The sequence below is a fragment of the Lepidochelys kempii genome, chromosome 8 (assembly GCF_965140285.1).
Source record: "Lepidochelys kempii isolate rLepKem1 chromosome 8, rLepKem1.hap1, whole genome shotgun sequence".
NCBI classification, from domain to species: Eukaryota; Metazoa; Chordata; order Testudines; family Cheloniidae; genus Lepidochelys; species Lepidochelys kempii.
In genome coordinates, this window is record NC_136387.1 from 66,709,379 (window position 1) to 66,728,473 (window position 19,095).

Sequence of the window (19,095 nt, forward strand, 5' to 3'; positions counted from 1 at the left end):
AAGATCTAGATTTCCTCTACGCAGAATGTGAATATTTTTTGAATTCTCAAAATTTTAACAGGATGAGAATATCGTTTTCTGCCCAGCTTTAATAGACAGTTTTTTTAAAGCTTGCATACTTAGGTGTGTATATCAGCAACTTCTGAACACTTAAAATAACTTTTAAAAAGTCTTATTGTGCAGATTAGGCAAAATAAGGAAGATAAATACAGTTGCTTAAAATAATGTATTGGAATTTTTCTGACTGAAATATTCCCCCCTCCTTTTTTTTATGCTTTAGGACTTGGCTCAATATGTAAATGAAGTGAAGAGAGATAATGAATCCCTCCGTGAAATTAAACAGTTTCAGTTATCAATAGAGAATTTGGTATGTGATAGGCTATATTTACACCCTTGTTTATTCCAGCTTTTCACCATTGTTCTACTTTACTGATATCTACTGCTCCCTATCATCTTATATAATGCTAGAAACCTGGGTAAAATTCAGGTATGTGTATGTGGTGTTCTTTTGGCTGGCCTGGAATGATATCTGTATACAGTGACTTCCTCTCCATTTCCTTAGATCAGTGGTTCCCAAACTTGTTCTGCCGCTTGTGCAGGGAAAGCCCCTGGCGGGCCACGCTGGTTTGTTTACCTACCGCGTCCACAGGTTCATCCGATCGCGGCTCCCTGTGGTCGCAGTTCGCTGCTCCAGGCCAATGGGAGCTTCTGGAAGCAGTGGCCAGTATGTCTCTTGACCCATGCCGCTTCCAGCAACTCCCTTTCCCTGCACAAGCAGCGGAACAAGTTTGGGAACCACTGCCTTAGATGCATGCAGCTAAATCAGTTTTGTTGCACGATGCCCCAGGTCCCTTGGTGGGTGGAATAAAAGGAGTTTATTTATGCCTTATCATCCTTAGTAGGACCAAAAGGTGCCAAGTTCTTTTTGACTCTTGGAGAATCTTGCTTTGTAGTATAATGACCAACTGACACTTGAATGTCAGATATTATCTTAACTCTTCTGCTGGCATATATGTTAAATAATGAATTTATTTCCTTTTTTTGTTTTTAGAACCATTCTCTCTTAATGTATGGAAGACCACAAGGTGATGGTGAAATAAGGATAACTACATTAGACAAACGTGCAAGGCAAGACAGGTGAGAATATAGATACAGTACTTGAGTTGCTAAAGTCAGAATTGGTATTAGATAAATGCTTGTAAAATACAGCATGGCATCTGCCTGTGAAATTTGGTGTCAGCTCAGGAATTCTTCTGCATACATCCTCCTTTCATTGTACACACATAGCTCCTATTAATATTAATGTCAAGGAAGTAAATTTTCAAAGTGGTTCAAGAGAAGTTAGCCATTACATTAATATCTAAATCCCTATGCACCTCTTGCAAAAGTACTTTAAGTGGTTCATGTTTTGTTACCCAATAGTTTAATTGCTAAGTTTCAAAATCATAAGTGCTCCGTGCAATGTTTTTATATAATAGTGTATTATTTTAAAAGGATTAGTGAATTGGCATACAGACAAGTTTTTTAACCCTTTATATATTATGTTTTCATAGGCATATCTTCTTATTTGATTTAGCTGTAATTGTGTGCAAACGGCGAGGTGATAATTATGAAATGAAGGAAATAATAGATCTTCAAAAGTACAAAATCACAAATAATCCCACCACTGATAAAGAAACTAAAAAGGTAAATGTTTATAATACTACTACATACAAAATATACGCCACTATTAAATATTTGAGATCCATAGACCTTGAGTATATGAAATATTCTGTAACCACACTTCAGCGATTTGTGTATTTTTTTTTAAATGTCAAAGCCATATAGTATCAAAAACACACTGGACATTGTGGTTTAAAGTAGATGACTATTAAAGGGCTTCAACTATGTTAATTTCTGATGTAATGAAGAGATATGAATGAGCCATTATTAAACTGAACAGAGCTGCAAAATGGTATGACCTCCATTTTTCCGAACTCAGGGTTGGTGTTATACGATGAATATAAAAATATTGTCTTCTTTCTGTCTGAATATTAAATTGTTAATCAGTGAATTGCCATACCTTTCACACAGTGGTCTTATGGCTTCTACCTCATCCACATACAAGGACAAAATGGTTTGGAATTTTATTGCAAAACTAAAGATTTGAAGAAAAAGTGGCTTGAGCAGTTTGAAATGGCATTGTAAGTATATATTTTTCTGTTATGTAAACATTTCCTTAACCAATGCTTTAATATGCATTTTAAATTATAACAATAATTCTGCACACACCAGGATACTCTTTTATCTGCATTTTTGAAAACAGAACTCATAGCTGACATCTACAATGTAAGAGTATTCCTCTGAAACACTTCTAGGAAAAGATAGAGGGCACTCTAAGCTATGTGTTGCTTTCCAGCATAGCTGGTAAGATTGTTTTACTAATACAGTCTGAAACACCTAGGGAAAATATTAATTGTTTTAGCAATAAATATTTAACATAATGGTGACTGATTTTTCCATCTTTATTTCTTGGTACATTGAAATACATTTTAAGAGATATGGGGATGTTGGCTTTTTTCCTAGTGGCTTTAAACTAATTTATTATGTAGCATTTGGATCAGGTTGCTTGGTTTATTAAGTTTGATTTCCATTGCTTGACATCGTGTGTGTGTGTGTGTGTGTTTTTCTAATGTAAAAAAATAGCATGAATGTGTTAGACTTCTCAGAAAGTAATATGTCAGAATATAGCACTGCAGATTACATTATAGTTATGTGCTTTCAGCTTTATTTTTATTTCCGATTCTGTTGGAAAAACAAACATGGGTATTGATACTGAAAGTATTCTGATTAAATTTAAAACACAGGAACAAATAAATCAGGTGGAAAAGAGACAGTCACTGCGTTATTTTTTTTTTTTTTAAAAGAGGAGGGTGCAGAGGAATATTCCCATCTAAGAGTGGTGAAATTAAAGACAGGTTATCACTTATATGAATTTTTGGTTGAATGAAATGGATGTCGTTAGCTGCACTCCATTGAAACACACTTACAACCTTAATTCCTGTTAAATATATTTTTTGTTTAATATTTTCCCTTTTTTCTTTTAATGAGAGCCAAGAGTTTAAATTGGGGTAGCATAGAAGGTATGCAGGAAGAGAGCCTTACTCTGCCATATGTTCTGAGTCCCACCAAATATGGTTTCCCTTCCTGCTGACATTATCAAATCCGTAGGAGTATATCTGCTAGTGGGAGTTGTTCCTGGGTGTGATAGGTGGGGAGCGGAGAGGCTTTTAATCGGCCAACTACATTGAAAACTAAGCTCTGGGGCCATGTCTCTCTGGTTCCCTGCATATACCTCCTATGCTGTCATTGTTGATACTTTTATTGTTATCTAAATATAAAGAAATATCCCTATTAAAAGCCCCCAACATCCTAATTAATTAGACTTATAATTGAAAATAATGCCCACCCTGCCATAATTATACAAATAATGGTTAGCTCAGCCGGCTAATAAATCAAAGCAGTAAAACAGCCTCCCCCACACACATCCATCCTGAGGAACATACCTACAGCCTTGTCCCAGAACTTTTCCTGGTTCCCTGCATGCCTTTTTCCTGTCCCCTCTCCCTGTTCACTTTCTCTGTGCTATTGGGATTCCCTGCACCCTCTTCATCCTATTTCTACCAGTGTCCTCCCCCAAAACCATATGTCCCTCCTTTTGCCTGCCACAGAGGCACCCTGCTGTGGGTACCCGCATGGCCTCACAGTATGCCAACATTTTTATGGCTGATTTAGGGGATGAGACCCGAGGAGGCATTGTTCTAACGCCCCCTATTCTACTTGTGCTACATTGATGACATCTTCATCATCTGGACCCATGGAAAGGAGGGCCTTGAGGAATTCCACCAGGATTTCAACAATTTCCACCCGACCATCAATCTCAGTCCACACAAGAGATCCACTTCCTAGACACTACAGTGCAAATAAGCGATGGTCATATAAACACCACCCTATACCGGAAACCCACTGACTGCTATACTTACCCACATGCCTCCAGCTTTCATCCAGACCACATCACATGATCCATTGTCTACAGCCAAGCTCTAAGATACAACCGCATTTGTTTCAGTCCCTCAGACAGAGACAAACACCTATAGGATCTCTATCAAGCGTTCTTAAAACTACAATACCCACCTGCTGAAGTGAAGAAACAGATTGACAGAGCCAGAAGGGTACCCAGAAGTCATCTACTACAGGACAGGCCCAACTAAGAAAGTAACAGAAAGCCACTAGCCATCAACTACAGCCCCCAACTAAAACGACTCCAGCGCATCTTCAAGGATCTACAAACTATCCTGAAGGACGATTCCTCACTCTCACAGACCTTGGGAGACAGTCCGGTCCTTGCTTACAGCCAGCCCCCCAACCTGAAGCAAATACTCACCAGCAACCACACACCACACAACAAAAACACTAACACAGGAACCAAACCCTACAACAAACCCTGGTGCCAACTCTGTCCGCATATCTATTCAAGGGACACCATCATAGGACCTAACCACATCAGCCACACCATCAGGGGCTCGTTCATCTGCACATCTACCAGTGTGATATATGCCATCATGTGCCAGAAATGCCCCTCTGCCATGTACATTGGCCAGAACGGACAGTCTCTACACAAAAGAATAAATGGACACAAATCTAACATCAAGAATTATAACATTCAAAAACCAGTAGGAGAACACTTCAATCTCCCTGGACACTCAATAACAGACTTAAAAGTGGCAATTCTTCAATGAAAAAACTTCAAAAACAGACTCCAGTGAGAAACTGCAGAACTGGAATTAATTTGAAAACTGGATATCATCAAATTAGGCCTGAATAAAGACTGGGAATGGATGGGTCACTACAAAAACTAATTTTTCCCCCTGCTGATACTCGTATCTTCTTGTCAACTGTTTGAAATGGACCACCTTGGTTACATTGAACTTATTAGCACTACAAAAGTGATTTTTCCTCCCTTCTTGTCAACTGTTGAGATTAGCCCACTTCTGCCTTAATTGAATTGGCTCGTTAGCACTGACCCCCCACTTGGTAAGGCAACTCCAGTCTTTTCATCTGCTGTGTATTTATACCTCTCTACTGTATCTTCCACTCCATGCATCTGATGAAGTGGGTTTTAGCCCACTTAAGCTTATGCCCAAATAAATTTTGTTAGTCTGTAAGGTGCCACAAGGACTCCCCGTTGTTTTTCCTGCTGATACTGGGAAACAGGTTCCATGCCGCATTTTCCTGTGACCCTCCCTCCCATCCCATCCCCAGACCTTCATCCCCAATCTGTGTTTTTTATGCTCCCTTTCTCTCCCTTACCTCTTCCCAAATTTCTTTGCAGCCATGTTAATCCTGATCTCCAGCACCCTCATATTGTGATTCAACTAAAGATAACAATGACTGCACTTTAAATGCCAGTGTATTTGATGCTGTGCATGGACTTCTTTAATTTTGGCCAGTGTTTGCATGAAAGTTTTGGTGTTTTCATATCTTCAAATTATCCTGTTTCTCTCTCTGTGTATGATGAGCTAATGCAATCACACTTACCGTACTTATAAAAATGGTAGGTGTCAGCTAAGGCATAGCGCTACTCATAATAGTGCTTTGGGAAAGGTAATTTATTGTTCCTGATTATCATAAATGATCAGAACACAGGGCTTGGAAGTTCAATGAGTTAATACAATAATTTTTCACCTGGGTTCACTTCTGGCCTAGGTCACCAGTGAAAATGAGATTTGTTGGTCTCAGCCTGGTCCCTTATGGATATTTGTCCACCTCATAAACCCACAACACAATTTAACATGATTGGCAGTCGTAATCTAGAGCAACACAGGGCTGGAATAGTAGGGTTACTGCAGGTCAGGGCTGAGTTGTATTAGCAGAACTGAATTGTAACCTTGCATAGTGACATTCTTTGCTCTAGCCAGTATTATTGCTTCCTTATTTGTATAACCACTAAAACTCACTAGATTTAAAAACTTGCAGCATTTAATCAATTTTGAAATCTCATACCTTTTTATTTTTTTGTTATTTGTGGGTTTTGGCTTTATAGAATATCTCCCAAAAGTGGCACTCCCTTGATTTCCCGCTCCCATGAGTTACCTCAGCATGTAGTGTGCTAATGAGATTATAAATGCTGAAGCATGGAGTCTGCCTTTGGGAATAAACCAGGGGTTCTCAAACTGGGGATTTTGACCCCTCAAGGGGTCATGAGGTTATTACATGGGGGGGGGGGTCGCGAGCTGTCAGCCTCCACCCCAAGCCTCACTTCACCTCCAGCATTTATAACGGTGTTAAATATATAAAAACGCATTTTTAATTTATAAGGGGGTCGCACTCAGAGGCTTTCTGTGTGAAAGGGTCACAAGTACAAAAGTTTGAAAACCCCTGAAATAAACTAACCCCATTGTTTTTCCATATTGTATGGTGAGTCTGTTTTTTCAGTTGTATTTCCTACTCTATAAGGTGTCTATTAAAGTATAATTCTGTTCTGAAAAATTACTGTGGTAAAATGAATCCGATGAAGTGAGCTGTAGCTCACAAAAGCTCATGCTCAAATAAATTGGTTAGTCTCTAAGGTGCCACAAGTACTCCTTTTCTTTTTGTGGTAAAATGACAGTTTCTTCAGCACATTCAGAATTGTAATTGCTGACTTAACAGGCAAAACATAACTACGTATTTAGCACTTTTGTTAGGACTGCAAAATCAACACAGCTGAAAAGGAATGAGCTGGATTCTTTCCTGTGCATCAGAAATAGGATTTTACTATGTTCCACTCAGTTATATCTATGCAAACCCACTGCTGTCTGAGAAGCTTCCTGAATGAAGCTAGGGCTGCCCAGGTGTTACTAAAGAACCTAATTTGTGAGCAAATTCAGATCTCATTTACATCAGTTTAAATTAAGAATAGGGCCCAGTCTACGCTAGAAAAGTTTTACTGATATAACTGTCCATTCAGGGTGTGGTTTAAAAAAAAAACCTAAAATATTTATTTTTAGCATAGAGGCAGAGGTACTAACACAAAAGGTCCCTTATATTGGTATACCTTATTTTGCTTCCCAAGTCAGAATAACCTATATTGGAATAAGCACATTCAGTATACTTAGGGCTTGTCAATAGAAAGTTTATGAAGTGTCAGTAGAATTAATCCTGATCTATACTGGTGTAACTGAGATCAGAATTTGGCCCTTGATGTGCAGAGCCTGACATTACTCATGAAATATGTAATGGAAAGAACCCAACTTGTCTCTCAGAAACCTAGGCTGAGTTTGCAAGACTGGAAGAAAATGAGCGGATGATCTGGAAAAGATTGGGAAAAAATAAACATGGAACCCCGCATGGTCACTTTTCAGATTAGAACAGCTCTTTACGTAGAAAATTGGGAATACTTTTTATCTCCATGAAGATAGTCCAAACTCTAGGCCTGATCTACGGTAATATGACAGGTCATCTTGTGGTGGGGGAAGCTTGAGAGCAATGGGTACTGCTACAAGAAGATACAAAATACATTTAAGATATTTTTAACTATTTCCATTTATGTGGCAGTTCTCCTGTCACTGTGTCTGTATTTGTTGTTAATCTGAGACTATTATTTTGCTTAGAAAAATGGCTAAAATCTGTGCACCTAAACTTTTATTACCACTAAGAATTTCCTAAGGATTTTTCATAAGAGAGCTAGTACATATGCTGTACATCCTCAGTGACATGATAAACTGCAACACCTCAGCACTAAATTTGATGCTGTTGACCTATTCACACTAATCTCCAAAATTGAGGCTGACTCAATTGGCCTTGAATCTAATGTATTGTGTACAACCTTTCAAAATTGTCAGTTAGTTCAGGGTGCTGGATCTTCTTGGCAGCATTAGAAGGAAGTGGGCAACTAGGGCAACACACTAAAAATCACAATTGGTCTCCTAAAGCTGGAACTTTTGTTAGACTAACATGCATGATGAGTTTGTGAGTGTGTTCCACATGAATAAATGTAACTGGCAAAGAGTAGTCCAATGTTGTCAAGGTTCCTTCCCCACTCTGAACTCTAAGGTACAGATGTGAGGACCTGCATGAAAGACCCCCTAAGCTTATTCTTACCAGCTTAGGTTAAAAACTTCCTCGAGGTACAAACTTTGCCTTGTCCTTGAACCCTATGCTGCCACCACCAAGCGTGTTAAAGAACAGGGAAAGAGCTCACTTGGAGATGTCTTCCCCACAAAATATCCCCCCAAGCCCTACACCCCCTTTCCTGGGGAAGGCTTGATTAAAAATCCTCACCAGTTTGTCCAGGTGAACACAGACCCAAACCCTTGGATCTTAAGAACAATGAAAAAGCAATCAGGTTCTTAAAAGAAGAATTTGAATTAAAGAAAAAGTAAAACAATCACCTCTGTAAAAATCAGGATGGTAAATACTTTACAGGGTAATCAGATTCAAAGCATAGAGAATCCCTCTAGGCAAAACCTTAAGTTACAAAAAGACACAAAAACAGGAATATATATTCCATTCAGCACAGCTATTTTATCAGCCATTAAACAAAAGAAATCTAACACATTTCTAGCTAGATTACTTCCAATGAAGTGAGCTGTAGCTCACGAAAGCTTATGTCAAATAAATTTGTTAGTCTCTAAGGTGCCACAAGTACTCCTTTTCTTTTAACTTTTTACAGGAGTTCTGAGCTGCATTCCTGATCTGTTCCTGGCAAAAGCATCACACAGACAGACAGACCCTCCTCCCCCCCCTCCAGCTTTGAAAGTATCTTGTCTCCTCATTGGTCATTTTGGTCAGGTGCCAGTGAGGTTATCTTAGCTTCTTAACCCTTTACAGGTGAAAGGGTTTTGCCTCTGGCCAGGAGGAATTTTACAGCACTGTGGACAGAAAGGTGGTTACCCTTGCCTTTATATTTATGACAGATCTGCTTTTAACAGTAGCTTGTCCATTTTGAGGGGATATGGGTTCTCTCTATATATCTGCTTAACTCTCATTGATATTAATGGGAATTGTGCATGCATAAGGGGAGAACAAAACCATATGTTGTGTGATGAGTTCTCCCCGGGGTGCCACCTGGAATTGGGGTACCACTGAGCCCTCTGACCCACGAGCTTGGGCTCCCTCTCACTATCCTGCTGTGACAAGCTGCAGACATGCTCTCGGTCTTACACTTCTTCCAACATTACCACAGGTAAGGACACACCCAGCTGCAGTTACATGCAGGCTCTTTGACTAGCCGCTGCATGAACCAACAATAGAAAGGCTAAAGCTCAGGTAAGTGTCAGCTCCCCAGGCACCTCCCCCAGGCCCCGGAGCATAAACCCAAAATTATGCCATCTTGTGGTGCACAGGGAACAGTACAGCGTAAACTCAAAAAGTCTTCCCTGCACCCTGCCCCATGTGGAGAGGAATGTGCAACAGCCTCTCTGAGCTAAGATTCCCACACACTTCACTCCAAACTCACTGGTTTAGATTAAAACATAAAATAAATGTATTCACTACAAAAGATAGATTTTAAGTGATTATAACGGATAGCAAACAGATCAAAGCAGATTACCTAGCAAATAAAGAAAAATGCAAACTAAGCTTAATATACTACATAGATTGGATATGAATTAGCAGATTCTCACCCTAACTGATGGTACTGGCAGATTTGTAGATTCTTAAGGCACAAGCTGCATTATCTTTACAGCTTGGGTTTCTCAGGTCTTCATACATAGGTCTTCATGAAAAAATCCCTTTAGCCTGTATCCAGCACTTCCCAGAGTTCAGTCTTTTTTCCTCAGGTGTTTCCAGGTGTCGTCTTGTGTGGGGAGTGAAAAAAAACAGATGATGTCAGTTCCTGCCTTATATAGTTTTAGAATATGGTGGGACCCCTTTGTTTCAAAACTTGGTTCCCAGAACAGTTTGTAGAAAAATACTGATGTCCCAAGATGGAGTCCAGAGTCATGTGGTCTGGTCCCATGCCCTTGCAGTGTTATAGCAGCCGTTGTTTACAGGGTGACCAAAATGCCCACAGGAATGTTAAACTATTCCATAGTCCATTGTCTTTGCTGATGGGCTATCAGCCCCGTCTGGCTTCTTCATTGTTGTACCTGAAAGGCTGGCTGTGGGTGTTTTCCAGAGTAAGCCCATTTGAAATACAGATCCCTAATCAATATTCATAACTTCAGATACAAAAATGATACAGACATACAAATAGGATAATCCTATTCAGAAAATCATAATTTTCCCAGTGACACCTCACATAACTTATCTTGTACAAAATTATCATAATTATGCCATAATCATATTTTAATATTACTATGACGAGTATGGGGTGCAGTGTCAATGTTGTTTCAACAAAGTTGTGTTCCTTAAAAGCAGTTGTAATAAATCTGGTCAGTTGGTGTTTTGTTTTTGAAGCTGTATTAGTAATTTTGGTTTAGATTATAGCTATGTAGTTTAATGTATACTGTTGTTTTTAAAAGAAAAAGTGCTATGAAAAGTGTTTAGTATACAGGAAGTGGTAGGCTATATGCAATCTTCAGCATGCCTAATAATGTAGATGTTAATGGAAAGGCATTACATATCTGAGAAACTGCTGATACTGTGTTCACCCAAATTATTACACTCCTCCACCTTAAGTTAATGACCTACAATGTAAGTATAGTAAAAGTAATAATTGTGAGCTTTGACCCTAGAGATCAGGTCCACTGTTTCTTGTTATGCTTATAAAGCTATTTTAAAAAAACTAATTGTAGAAGTGTGAGGGCATTATTTTTCTAGAACACACCGACTTCCCATCTAGTTCATTATCCTTCCTCCAATAGTGACTAGTGCTAGTTGATTCAGTGGAAATGTTGAATTCCCCATGATGCACATAATAATTATGCAAAAGAATACAACATTCAGAGTTAAGATTCCTTCTTGTTATCTATCAGTATGAAGTTTGTGCTACAAAGCAGGAGAGTTGATGGCTCTTTCAGCTTTATTCTAGCTAATTCTACTGCAGATGCCTTTCTTATTCTTACAAGCTAATTTCTTCACAAAATCCTGTGGCAATGAATTCCAAACGTTAACTGTGCTTCACTTAAAATGTTTTCCCCTTTTTATCAGACTTAAAGGTGCTTTTCTTTATAATTTTATCAAGTTATCCTCTTGTATTCATAGAATCATAGGCTGAATCATGTAGGGTTGGAAGGGGCCTCGAGAGGTCATCTAGTCCATCCCCTACACTGAGGTGAGATTAAATAAACCTAGCCCATCCCTGACAGGTGTTTGTCTAACCTGTCCTCCAAGGGCTGGTATTCTGCAACCTCTGTTGGTAGTCTATTCCAATTATAGCCCAGAGCCCGTTAATTGAATGGACTGGACTCACCTGATATGATCCAGGGGTGATGGGCCTACTCCACCCACAGGGATCAGCTACACAGTGGTAGCAAGGCAGGGATGTGCAATATTGATTTATATTGGCATTACATTTTCTATGCTATTCAGTGTTCCCTTCTTAATGCAAAACATATTTTCATTCTTTGCCCCCACTGTGCACTAAGCAGATGTCTTTATTGAAGTGTTCACAGTGACATCTAGATATTTTCCTTGAAAGGCTACAGCTGCATACTAGATTTACACATTGAGTTAGCAACTCAGAACCCATCAGTGTAACTACAACATGCAAAATCTTGCCTCTCGTCTGTGCTGAATTTCATCTGTCATCATGATGTCTAGTTTGCTAATTTCATTAGGTCTTTTTGTAGTTTCTCATTGCCTTTCTCGCTACCTAATCTACTGTAAATTTTGCCATCAGCAAACTTCAGCTTCACTATTCAAACCTTCTTTCAAGTCATTAAGAAATATGCTGTATAAAACAGTGCTGCCCAGGTTCCAAGATGTATAGAGCCAAAGAATATTGCAGTACTTCATGTAACATTGTTCTCTTTAACATTCTCCAAATCCATGGAATCCTATATGCTAAGATCATCAAATGCTCTTTGTGGTGAGGAACTTTAGGTGTTGAATTATAAGTGCTGTATTGAACATTTGTAGTGATTAGGGTATATGATGGGCCAGTCTTCCCCATGTGTAGTATTAATATGAGTCCAAAATAAATGTATGTTTATGTTTTTATTCAGGACCCACTTAGTATATTAACAGTTTCACAAGGCTATGGAATCTTGTTCCAAATAAGCCTAAAACTGGATGTTAAACTGTTTTTGTCCTAGGAAGAATCAAATATTTCATTGAGCTATCTTAAATCTCTCATTTTGGGCAGCATTTTTAAATATTTGAAAGCTCTGTCTCTCATGAAAGAGAGTTGCTGAATGTTGTGCTTTTAATTTTAACAGTGCTGTATCCAGTTTTTGGGGTTGTTAATAGGTTCTTTAGTAGTTTGTGCTGCAGCAGAGGTATGATCTAGTTTGCTGGTTTTGAAAACTCATTCTTTAATTTGGACACCAGCTGTTGTTCTCTAACACAAGAAAGCCAGAACAGTCCATCTGAATGGAAGAAAACAATCCGGAGATTCATTGACACACAAACATGATAAATATGTGCATCACATCTTGCATAAGCACACACCTACATTTTAAACTAAGAAAGCTCCATAATGCATGGATATAGTCCATTGGTTACGTAGAGTGGTTTTTTTATGGTTAGTTTTTTAAACTAGTTCTAGAGACAGGGTAAATGAAAATGGTTCTCTTATCTATTATTATATCTCCATTTCCCAAATTTGCTTTATGCTCTGTGACTAATGACTTATTGGTCAAAGCCAACTCAGATAGATCTGCTCCTTCAGATACTGCATTAATAATGCATATGCATTAAAACTCCTTCTGAGAGACTATTTGAGCTGTGACATATTGAACACTGACATACTAAATTAAAGCTGTTGCTATCAATGCATTTTAAAAGCTTTAAGTACATACTGCATTTTCCAAACAGTCTGGAGAAGTATTTCACTTTTAACAATCTGGATCTAAGTTCACTTAGTTTACCAAAGCAAAACACAAACATGCCTGTCTGGATTTCCTTGATATCCTGCCTGTTTCCTGAAGTGGTATGAAAAGGAAGAAGGAATTGTGTTATTTACCTCTGTAGGTAGGAATGTTATTAATCTGGATCATGCATTACAGCTAATGTACCACAAATGGTACTTTATTTGAAAAAACAGGACTCAATGGGGGTAGAGGAGGGACCACAGAAAGACAGTCTTCCCAGTGGCAGAATAGAGGGATTAAAGTGGCCCAGGCTGTAGCTACCTGCTGTGGAAAAAGGGAGGAGCTCATGTTGGCTTCACTGCCTGCTATCCAGTCCTGAACAGTACTTCCCTCCTGTGCCCCATAGCACCATCTGCTTGCCTGGCATTTCCAGGTTTGTCAGTTTTGTGGATGCATGGCCTCCTGGAATTTTTGGGGCAAGGTAATAGGGGTTGTAAATGGACATAGTGTGCCTTCCTTCCCCACACCCTAAGTTTTCTTAAGGATGATGATTCTTGGAAGGATCTGCATCCTCTTGTCTTCAGGAAGTTCCTGGTGTACCTAGTGTTTCTGCTGGTCCCACACCAATAATGTAAAAAGGGGCAGGGTTATTTCTTCAAAATGAAAAATTCAGGAGATGACCCTAAATTACCTGAACTCAAGCTACATGTAAGTTTTACTAACGAAAACTGTGGGGAAGAAAGAGGTGTTTTAAGTTGTTGAGTTGCACGTAATTTTATCCCCAAAATTACTGAAAATGTAGTCTAGAGCTGTGGTTCTCAACTGGGGGTCAGTGGCCTCCGGGGGACCCTGAGAAGATTTCAGGGAGTCTGCCAAAATAAACCAGACAGCATAGAAAAAATAAAAACTGTTTCACCTTGCACTATTTGGACACTTTTTTTTTTTTTTTTTAGAATTGGAGAGCATGTTAATTTTCCTGCATGATATGCTGAAACCTATTGACTTCAGCAGGGCTGGTGTAGTTAGGGGGTAACAAGCAGGACAATTGCCTGCTGCCCTATGCCACAGGGGGATCCGGGTGGCAGGGCTAGGGCTTGGGCTTTGGCTTTGGCTTCAGTCCTGGGCGGCGGGGCTCAGACATATTAATATTTGACCATAATATTTACTTCTTTTATTTTGTACCTATATTATCCTTTTCTTTTTTATATTACATAGGTGTGTGGGTTTAACTGTATAACTGTCAATTTAATACAGCTTTTAATCTACTAGATATGCAGGAAAACACTTGTGGTACAGGTGGGCCGTGGATAGCATGTGGGGGTGGGAGGTGGGGGGGGAGACTTAGAAGGAAAAAGGTTGAGAACCCCTGGTCTAGAAAAACAAGAAATGGGAGGCCAGATCTTAATAATTGTCTCTCTTGAAGCAATCTGGGAATTTGACTCTCACTATTTTAGTCACATGGGGTTCTTTCCATGCCTAAGTGGACACCAGGGTTAAAGACCAGCAAATTAATCACAATTACTATTTGATTATTAAAGAAAGGGGTGTGGGAGTAAAAATAAGTACAATTGAAAACAGATACAAATAATAAACAATGGTTACTTCAATCACAGTCTATTCTGTCTGTCTGTGGAGAGCTTTCAGCAGGAATCCTACCTTTGAGAGTGTGTCTGTGCTGGTGGGGATGCTCTTCTCTAGGTAAACTAAAATGAAAGTATGTTATTCCCAGAATCCATAGTGAGTCTTGTCTCAGCGTAACATAGATAGCTGAGATGGTTTATAGATGGGCAGTGGAATTTTGTTTAAGGGTTGGTGGATCCTGTTTGGTTTAATATGGATTACTTAAACAGTTAATAAGTGGGCAGTGGTTAGTAATCTTAACTAGTCCTATGAAAGCAAATAAAGTTTTACCTCAGTTATTTAAAAGAAGCCCTTCAAGGAGAAGGCTTGAGCAAATTAATTAATATGAAGAATCTTACACTATTTCTTTGTGTTTAACAAGATTAAATGTTGTCTCCTCTTCAGCAGTAATCTAAACCATCTGGAGAATCTGTAAATATCTTAAATTGCAATAGTATTTCAATATTCCAGTACAATGATAAAAAGAAAAAATTAAATCTATTCTGTTGGCAGTGTTTTTGCGAACACTGTCTAACCGGTGATGAAGTCTCAGTGATGTTATAATGTTGTAGAAACCACGCTGGGCTGTAAGGTTGCTTCTTTTAATGCTGTATTGTAGCTTCTTTTATTCTTCTGAGGTGTCTTGTTGCTGATGCTGTTTGCTTGCTTGCTTGCTTGTAGAAATGTCTGCTTGAACAGGCAGAGCTGTGTTGAGTGAACTGTGTGCTGATGGCTCCATTCAAAGAGATTTATGCCCTTCTCTCTCTGTAGTCTTACTAAAGGTGGAAGGTGCGCTTCTTTCAGCAGCTTGGTTAGATTCAGATATCAGCCACTGTCACCTGTGATTGCCTCAACACTTTATGGACTGGTCTTGGTAGGATCTTCAGTGCATGAATATGCAGCAGGGTTTTAATGGCTTTGTCTTTGTGGAGGGAAATTCTCAGAACATCTTTAATGTTAGTTTTAACTTTTTCCTTTATCTAGACAATTTTCTAAGAGATCTTTTTACTTACTTAGGTGCCAAAGTATGATTGAGGTACCTAACATAAGGCAGCCATTTCTGAAAATCTTGGCTCTTGGGAAACACCTAGTGCAGATCTAGATAAATTGCCTTGTTTCTTGCAGGGATACCTAGTATTAAGATAATAAGTAAGACCAAACGGAATGGAAAGTTTTGTTGTGTTTGGATATCAGGTTGTATGATCTTTATATGCTACTAAAATGTATAGATATAATAATATCCAACTTCAAATATCAAACACATGTTTGAGCTTGAGCAGTTTATGCTCAGTGTGCCAACTCAGTATTCATCATTCACACCAATAACATTCACAGTGCTTTAAATTTTCATAAGCAAAACACTAACTGCAGAACAATAACAGAGCTCTTAATTGAGAAGGTCTGACACAAGGTTGAGGGGTAGAGCAGAGTTCAAGGCAATGAGTTCTTCTTAACTCTCTGTAGCATTTCTTCTTCAATACATGAAACAGTTTTAATTCACCACAGACTACTTGCTTGATACTTCATATAAATACTTATTTGATCTGCCACTAGGGCTCACTGATTGGCAAGTATTAAATATGATTCTCCTCAGTCAAGATTTAATCAAGTGAAGTGGCATAACAGTTTAAAACAACATGTAATATTTTTTGACAATGATTTTATTGATATGCAAATATCTATTAACTTCTTGAAATCCAATCCCTAGTTTCAGAGTATTTTCTGCTGAAACAATTAGCCTGATTTACTGGAGGAGCTGATGTGGAATATGTGTTTTTCAAAACAAAAACAAACAAACAAAGCTAAATCATACCCTCCTTTGTAAATCTGACTAGGAAAAAAAGTCGACACAACCTCAGAAAATCCCACCACACCATCTCCTTCTAGGAGAGAGCTTTGCAGGCAAGTATGGGGGGGGGGCAGGAGCCTAGCCCTCCAATTACACAGATGCCCCCAAAGTTCTATTGGGAACCCAATCCCCAGCCGTAGGTCATCCATATTTGAGGGCATGCTGCAGCTTCTGTGGTCTTTCTATCCATATAGTAGCATGGTTCCCTGAGTCTCCCATGAGTGCAGGCTACCCACTGAGGTAGACAACTTTGAGTGGTCCCAACTTCATGTTATCCATATAGAAAGGAGGGGGCATGGATGATGTCTCTGAGGTTCATCTTCTTTCTCCCATGTGGGTAGTGGCTAGATTAGGCCAGTGTTTACACTGCTTTCATTCTCTCAGTACCACTTAGCAGAAGGAATGACTTGCTCCACAATTTCTAGGTCAGTGGCTGTTTTTGTTGGTATCCTATTTCCATTTGTGGCTACTTAGAATGCATGCTGGGTCATTCTGGGTTGCTTCTGCATTTATTTAATTTTAATTGTGAAGTATTTGTGTTTAGTTTTGTCACCTAGATTTATTGTGATCTCTGCAGTACGACGTGATTGCTCCCTTCATGGGAATCTGATACACAGAAATGTCCAAAGGACATACCCTCTTTCTCCATTTTGTTCTGCAATAAATTTTTCCTTGTGTTATGAAGAAAATAAATTAGATTGAAGTTATTTGGAATCTTGGAGGGAAAAGTTGAGTTGTTAATTAAGTGCCCCAGAAAAGCAATTTTTCAAGATTAATTGAAATGTTTGTGTTGGTTTTAAGCAAAACCTCCACAGTGGCCTTGACTGAGAGAGGTGAGAATCTGTACAGGTTTTAATTGCCAAAACCTAGCTAATATTGAAAAACTGCTAGAGAAGCAGTTAAAAGAAATGGCCCTTAAATATGTGTGAGAAGTAGAGAACCAGTCAGTGAGTAGCAGTTCTTTGAACTAAAATATTAACTGGTACCATTAATGGTAATGGTAAATAAGTTTTGAAACCCCAAGTAAAATAAGAGATAATACTTTCTTCATGCCCATTCAGTACCTGGTCTTGCTCCTTTGCCCTCCTGCAGAGGTATGAATTGTGATGTGGACATTTATCCACCACAGACTGGACTGAGGACCACAATTAATTTCTCATAAACTGTGAGAATTGTTGGATGAGAGTAACTTTTGGTCGTTAATAACCTGTCAGACCTATAACAAGAGTTCAAAGGCTTCTTTCTTCCAGTGCTTTCTATTCTAAGACATTCACTTCTTTCTTTCACTATTATATCATGTTATTGTCACTTCTGTCATTCCCCTTTTGAAATTTTGTTTCATACATCTGTAAGAATTTAACAAGATTAATTAGGGACAGATCACGTTGCTTTACATACTTCTTACCATATTTCTTTTTATGGCAGATATGTAGGCAGCTGATATTCTTTGTTTGTAATGAGGGCTTTAGTGTCTAGTCCTTAAAGAAGCAAGTTTTCTTTATAACTTTGTATTATTTTTTGTAAATACTTATTTTAATAGCCTCATCCAGAAAAATCTCAAACATGTAGCAAACAAAATATCTTTAAGTCTGTAATGCTAATATTGAAATCTGTAGACTGAAATTCCTTCTCAGCAGTCTCTACTAGAAATATAACATGACTGGAGACATTTTCAGTATTTCAGAACTTTTGCAATAGGGATATAAGCATTTATATTTTTAGATACATGACCTTTTGAAGCAATGAAGACAGAGATTTTGATGCCCTTATTCTCACATTGTGGGGGAAGCCAGAATACTATATGCTTCAGACTTTTCCTTATCTAGCGTGTTGGGTCATGCTATCAATAAGAATTACATATTTAGGGTAGTGCATCCTGGAGATATATAAGATGGAGTGTTAAGGCTGCAAGTTTAGTAGTATTCTTGGTGCAATTTATTTATAAGATTTAGTGCAGAGGAAGTTTAAATTGATGGTAAGGAAAAGCATGTTTGTGCCTAACATACTAGAGAAATTATTCAATAACAATTCATCTGTTTAGTCTGACCGCCCATTGTGAAAGATACTTGATATTTTTTTCTTGTTGAAAATAAACATAAACCTAAAAGTGACAATAAAAACTTAAATTGCCACTACGGAAGCCAAATGCTACTGTACTCCATCACTATTAGAACACTGTTCTCATCTTATGTTCATAGTATCTCAGATTATGGCCTTATTTAAGCCATGAAATGTCATAACATGGCTGATATGTTATAGCTCTTGCACCACCTTCACTGTGGCATACATTTTGGAAAAGTTGTTGGACCTGAAATTTTCAAACTTGGGTTCCTAAAGCTAGGTACCTAAATATGTGGCTGGATTTTTCTGGGCTCCTGAACATCAACAACTCATATTGACTTGAGTATCAATGTTTTCATTTAGGCATGCATTTTTAAAGAAATTGCTTAGAGTGTCAGAGTACATACTCCCAGGTTATTAGAATATTCTCAGTATTTGACCCACTCTCCCACTTTGCCATGCCATTGGGAAAAGAATACATCATACTCACATTTGCATTTGTATTTCAAGCAGCTATATTTTATATATACATACATATCTATAATTCTGAGATCTTTGTTGCATGAAAAACTGAAACAAAGGATTATGAACTGGAATAGCTGAAAAGAACAAACACATTATATTAGGCAT

At 38.4% G+C, this 19,095-nt stretch overlaps 1 protein-coding gene across 8 annotated transcripts in view; it reads left to right on the plus strand.

Moving 5' to 3' along the window:
- VAV3 (vav guanine nucleotide exchange factor 3) overlaps window positions 1–19,095 on the plus strand; it is a 248,586-nt gene that overhangs the window by 131,506 nt on the left and 97,985 nt on the right. For all 8 annotated transcript variants that reach the window (XR_012160359.1, XR_012160360.1, XM_073356846.1 and 5 more), the window contains 4 exons: window positions 281–367; window positions 1,052–1,137; window positions 1,554–1,686; window positions 2,074–2,183. Coding sequence is in view for 6 of the 8 variants with exons in the window: in XM_073356846.1 (XP_073212947.1) it covers window positions 281–367; window positions 1,052–1,137; window positions 1,554–1,686; window positions 2,074–2,183 (416 nt within the window). In the remaining 2 variants the exon portion in view is untranslated. The remainder of the gene's footprint in view (window positions 1–280; window positions 368–1,051; window positions 1,138–1,553; window positions 1,687–2,073; window positions 2,184–19,095) is intronic.